The sequence below is a fragment of the Equus quagga genome, unplaced genomic scaffold (assembly GCF_021613505.1).
Source record: "Equus quagga isolate Etosha38 unplaced genomic scaffold, UCLA_HA_Equagga_1.0 196677_RagTag, whole genome shotgun sequence".
In the NCBI taxonomy this organism is placed as follows: domain Eukaryota; kingdom Metazoa; phylum Chordata; class Mammalia; order Perissodactyla; family Equidae; genus Equus; species Equus quagga.
The window spans coordinates 3,004-9,291 of record NW_025798072.1 but is presented as its reverse complement, the minus strand read 5'-3'; the positions used below and the strand labels follow the sequence as shown (position 1 = coordinate 9,291).

Below are 6,288 nucleotides of genomic sequence, written 5' to 3'. Positions count from 1 at the left end.
TTTTCCCAAAATGTAACATTTTACACTCTCACCAACAGTGCAGTTTTGGTTCTTCAACATCCTTACTTGCTGTCTGTCTTTATTTTTTGTCCCCTCCACCCCAATTTTATTGAGTTACAATTGCTGAATAAAACCATATATATTTAAAGTGTACAAGGTGATGATTTGATATATGTACACTCTGTGAAATGATTATTAGAGTGAACTTAACGAACACATCCACCACCTCGCGGAGTTGCCTTATTTGTGTGTGTGGTGAGAACAGGACAGATGTGCTGACTTCACAAGTTTCACGTGTGAGGTGCAGGATTCTAACTGTAGTCACCTGCTCACAGTGCATCCCCAGAGCTGGCTCACTCATAACTGAAAGCTTTTAACCTCTGACCATCGCCTCCCCACCTTCCTAAATGTCCAGACCCTGGTAATCACCACTCTACTCTCTGTTTCTAGGAGTTCCACGTTTTTTCTTTAGATTCCACGTATAAGTGAGATTACACACTATTTGTCTTTCTCTGTCTGACTTATTTCACTTAGCATAATGCCCCAAGCTTCACCCATGTTGTTGCAAAGGGCCAGATTTCCTTCTTTCTCTTGGCTAAATAATATTCCGTCATTTACACCTACCACCTCTTCTTTATCCATTCACCCATTGACAGACGCTTAGGTTGTTTCCACGTCTTGGCTATTGTGAATTATGCTGCAATGAACACGGAAGGGCAGGCATCTCATCAAGATACTGGGTTCATTTCCCTTGCATCTATACCCTGAAGAGGGATGGCTGGATCATATGGCAGGCCCACTTTTAATTTTCTAAGGAACCTCCACATCATTTTCCATAGTGGCTGTACCAATTTACACTCCCACCAACAGTGTGAATTCTCCACATCCTCGCCAACACTTGTTATCTCTTGTCTTTTGGATGATAGCAATCCTAGCAGGTGTGAGGTGATATTTCCTCGTGATTTTGACTTGCATTCCCTGAATAACTAGTGATGTTGAGCACCTTTTCATGTACCTGTTGGTTATTTGTATGACTTCTTTGGAAAAATATCTGTTCAGATCCTTTGCCCAGTTTTTGATTGGGTTATTTTCAGAGAGACTTATATTATCCAGTAGCTTTCTTTTATACACCAAAAATAGCTTTTTGGTATTCAGAAAAACAATGTTTTAAGCTTTTTTAATTCTGAAATGATAGTTTTTCTTATAGATACGTGCTTTACTGAATTTTGAATATAATTTAGGAAATTGGTAGGCTTTGGGTTTGACGTATATTGCATTACATTTGTCTTACATATAAACGATATGAAATAGGTCCTTGTGAGTGTTTTGACCCAGAATGTTCTAACATTAGGAACAGACTATTGATATTAAGCAGGAGTTGCCCATATTGCATGGCTCTTTAAGCACACTTAAGAGACTGCAAAGTGAAGGATCTGGAAAAATACAGCACAAAACGCTCATCGTGTGTGACACGGTAGTGGTGTTCACCCGGGCCCCGTGGCTCCACGGCGTTGCCCAGCCTCCTTATCACGAGGTCAGGGCCATGTGATGATTCCTCCTCAGTGGTCTGGAGAGAGAGAACGTGCATCACCCCTGTTCTGGGATAGTTAAAGGCCGTGTACATTTCATAGTCTCTTTCCCTCTGCTGTAGTGATTGTCATATAAATAGGAAAAAGAGCATTTGAATGATTTCAACTTTAACTCTTGGGTTGTTGATCCTGAATGTGGACACTCCAGCTTGTTATTGTGGACACTGCCTAGATCATTGCTCCCTGGGGTGTGTTCCCTGAAATCACAGAGCTGGACAGGAAAGAAAGGCAGGGATGCCAGCGAAGCCACAAGTGAGCTGTTTCAAGATGCTTTGATGGTCACTGATGTTACTCTGGGTCTGATTTGGACAACACGGGCTTCTCTCAGGGTCTCCTGTCTCTATCCTTCTTCCCCTGTATGGTGGGCTGTCAGAGGTGCCCCCCCAATGCTTTCTCCTTCCCCAGTGGCACTTGACTTCAAAGCCATCATGGCCACCAGTGTGAGTGAGGTTGGCCTTCTCAGGGGGCCCTGCATTTAGGCAAACTTGTAACTGTGAGGACACAGCTAGGTGGGAAGGAATCAAACCACCCATTTCCTGGTGTCCCTGCCTTGCTATCCTGTCCAGTCGAAAGCATTCAAACAAGAGCTTTTCCCTACTGACATGAAGAGACAGGTGGCCCACACGATAGCGAATGACTACGGATCAGATTTTCCCATTCCAACTGCCTATTTTGTATATGTGGCATAAATGAGAATTTCAGACGCCGGCACGTGGTGGAGCTCTTTTGCAAGAGGAAGCTCAGAGGAGATTACAGAGAGGAAGAAAACAGACTGGGGTTTTTCTTTTCTTTTCTTTTTCTCTTCGCCCTGAGCTGGCAAGTCACACGTTTGGACGGGGAGCCCTCTGTTCCTTTGGCCAGTAAATCGGTAAGCCCATATTCAAGAAACACCGTTCAGTGTTGATTTCTAGTTCCCAAGCTATGTTCAAAAAAAATTTGTCACGAAGAAATTTGCCCTATTTTAAGGGAAACGATTTAGAGTGACTGCCTTTGGCTTAAAGGAAGCCAGCTTACAGAACTGAGAACTTCCCATCGCTCAGTTTACACATCTCTGGCAAAGAGAGTTTCCTTAGCATAAAGCCAATGAAAAGTGCTAACTGGAAGAATTTGGGCTTTCCCATGTGGGTATCGGTTTTCTGTGCCTTGTTGCTTTGGTACATGCTGCCGGATTTAAGGAAGAGAAAAAGCGATTGGATGAACATGAACCGATGCTCCTCACTGCCCAGGACAGGGAACTAGGTCGCAGGGCTGCTTCCTGGTGGCGCCTGAGGGAGGAGGAATATTCAGGTAATTGACAGATCACTGAAGTGTATTTCTGGCGTAAAGGACAGTGTGCTTTTCCAGAGTCGTGCTCCTAACTCATTGAGTGTCTCCACAAGGACTGAAAATGAAGGCAGGGGGTTTGGAAAGAGTGGAGAAGTGGAAGGAAGGGAGCAAGGTGGGGAAAGAAGGAGAGGAGGAGGAGGAGACAATCTCAGAAGTGGGGAGAGCACACTTAGACACGAAGGTGAGAGAAGTAAAGGGGTGAGGCCAAGAGAAGGGGCAGGGAGGCCAGTGAGCAGAAGGGAGGAAGGAAGCGAGAGAAGAGGTGGGCATGGAGGTAAGAAGCAGGGGGCTTCTCCACTCCCCGGGTGAGTATGGGCAAGTGACTGGATGTCTCTGTAACGGAGGATGGTAATTCCCCTCCAGCACGTTGGCAGCCACGTGCAAACAAGTGAAGCACGGTGAGAGAGTGCTCTCGGAGTACAAGGGCCTTTCACGATCCAGAACTGAAAGGTAATGGTTTTTTATTGGTCTCTGGTGTCTGTCCCTCAGGAGCAGCAATGGACCAACGTGAACGCCATCACTCAGGTGAGACAGTGACTTCCCGTGTGCCTATTTCACCATATTGTGTGCCTATTTTACACAGAGGTCATGCTGTCCTCTCTAAGCAAAGCATGGGCCATCAGCTGCTCCTTCACTCAGGACAGGAATTTTGCACTGCTCTTTCCAGTATTTTCCTGTTCCAGCCATTTTGTTGGTGGTCACGACCACAGCCCTGCCCAGCCGAGGTCAGAGGCGCCAGCTCTGGCCTCAGAGCAGAGTCAGGTTACTTAACCCACCCGGAGATGGAGCCACAGTCTTGGCCTCACATCTCTGATCTTCAGAAAATTTGTCTTTTAGAGGGCCAGAGCGCAGCGATTCAGGCAAGCCTTACGTGACAAGCTATGTCTCCAAATTCGTCTTGATACCCACGTACGCTTGCCTGGGATCCAACATGGCAATACCCTGCAGTCCTAGAAAATCGAGATGCTTTAAAACCCATAATTTATTTATTTTATTTGCTGATGAAGCTTTGAGTTCATAAGTACAATATATTGTGAGAGGTCTTTTCCCATAATGTGAGAATAAGTCCTTATCATTAAAAACATTCCATTGGCGTGATCAATAGAGTAATAACACAGCAAACTTGCTCTTAACAGGACCACATGGGAAGAACCAACTTGCCAGAGGATCAGAGCTGAGGATCATTCTGGTGGGCAAAACGGGCACTGGCAAAAGTGCCACTGGGAACAGCATCCTTGGGAAGCAAGCGTTTGAGTCGCGGCTGGGTGCCCGGACCCTGACCAAGACTTGCAGTCAAAGTCGGGGAGGCTGGGGAGAGAGGGAGATGGTCGTTATTGACACGCCAGATATGTTTTCTGGGAAGGACCACGCTGACTCCCTGTACAAGGAGGTCCAGAGATGCTATTCGCTCTCTGCCCCAGGACCCCATGTGCTGCTCCTGGTGACGCAGCTGGGCCGATTCACCACCCAGGACCAGCAGGCTGCGCAGAGGGTGAGGGAGATCTTTGGAGACGATGCCATGAGACACACAATTGTCCTCTTCACCCACAAGGAAGACCTGGAGGGAGGGTCCTTGGTAGACTACATCCACGACTCAGAGAACAAAGCCCTAAGCAAGCTGGTGGCAGCGTGTGGGGGGCGAGTGTGTGCCTTCAATAACCGTGCTAAAGGCAGTGACCGGGACGACCAACTGAAGGAGCTCATGGACTTGACTGAGGACCTGGTGAGGGAGCACAGGGGTGACCACTATGCCAATGGGCTGTACGGCTTAGTGACAGGGTCAGAAGGTGGACCTGTGCAGTCAGAGGAAGCACTGAAGGATTTCAAAGAGAGTCTTATCAAGTACATGGAAATTCAGAGACGTTACACAACCACGGCCAACGCCAATTGCCTAAAACAAGCCCTAATCAAAGCACTAGTCTGTCTTTTGTTTTGTATTCAGTTGTTTGTCAAATTGCTAATTCTGTTATTTTGTGTATTGTACAGAATGTGCAACTTCTTTTACTGCTCACTCTTTTGTATATACAATTTCTTTTGTAGCTTCCTGTTAATTATACTCCAAAAATTAATGATAATTTCCAGAAAGACCACTGGACTGGAACGCAAGACTCCTAGACTATAGGGACAGACCAGTAATTATCTGCTCACTGTCATATAGTGCGTGAATCACAGGGCCTCCGTGTAATGCACAGCCTGACATCAGTGAATGTTCGAGATTCTGTGAAGCGTTTCAATCTTAACATCACCCTATTTATTAATGAACCAAATTATTTTAAAAGTTACTGTTTGTTTCAAAATATAATACCAAAACCATTTGGAAGTTGCCTACATAAAATTCGTCTCATTTTCAAATCTCTAAAGCCAATTTTATGTTCATGGAAACTCCCTTTCTTCTTCCTAATACTATTTCTACTGGACTTAAGAAAAATAACAATAAAATTTCTACTCAGTATAATAAAATAACAAGTAAACCATAAAGTTCCTGAAATCACTTGTGTTTATTTCTGTTCTATGGTTTTATCCTCAGAAGATGGTAAGTGGACACATGGCTCATTTACTCCACAAGGGATCCAATTTATGCCCAACGACCACACACAGACACATGGACACGTCAATGGTCTGTTTCACACACATCTAATTTGCTTAACACAGGAAGAGGCTCAGCCAGGTTTGATCCCTGGCCCCACTCACATCGGCCAGTGAAACACACACAGAAGCTTAGACTTCAGACAAGATGGTGGACTGGGTACTCTGATGCATTGTCCTGTTAAATGCAAATAGAAGCTGAATTTATTAAAATTAACAAGACTTTTATGACTGATCAGCTCACTAGAAAATAAGGAAAACTCCAAAGGGGAAGCAAACAATACACATAAAAGAAGGTGGAGCTAAAACTGGAGTTGAGAGCCATGAGAAATAAGCAAACTTGGAAGGCAGGGTTGACCAACAGGCACATGCTGATACCCACGCTGAGCTCAAGAAACTCAGCCTGGGGTGTCGGCAAAGCTGAAGAGTGACTCCGAGCCTTCTACATTATGTGAGGACCTTCCCAGGGAACTGATATTGCAAACTCATTTTTATCCAAATATACAAGGCTGTTCTCATTTTTTTATTTCTTCTTATGCTCATTTTGGTAAGTTATGCTTTTGAAGGAATTTTTCCATTATATCAAAGTTGTTGAGTTTATTTGCACAAACTCATAAAATCTTTTTATTATGCCTTTGATATATACAGGAACTATAGTAATCTCTCCTCTTTGAATTCTGCTACTGGTAGTTCATGATTATTTCTTTTTGTTTGATCAGCTTGGCTGAAGATTTATCAATTTTATTACACATTACAAAAATCTAACTTTGATTTTCTCTACCGTATT

General features: G+C 44.4%; 1 protein-coding gene across 1 annotated transcript; it reads left to right on the top strand.

The window, feature by feature from the left end:
- The first annotated feature begins 2,404 nt into the window (after window positions 1-2,404).
- LOC124233335 (GTPase IMAP family member 2-like) lies at window positions 2,405-5,320 on the top strand. The gene is made up of 3 exons (XM_046650479.1): window positions 2,405-2,457; window positions 3,405-3,440; window positions 4,052-5,320. The coding sequence occupies exons 2-3, from the start codon at window positions 3,413-3,415 to the stop codon at window positions 5,035-5,037; spliced, it is 1,014 nt and encodes a 337-aa protein (XP_046506435.1). The 5' UTR covers window positions 2,405-2,457; window positions 3,405-3,412; the 3' UTR covers window positions 5,038-5,320.
- Window positions 5,321-6,288: the final 968 nt, after the last annotated feature.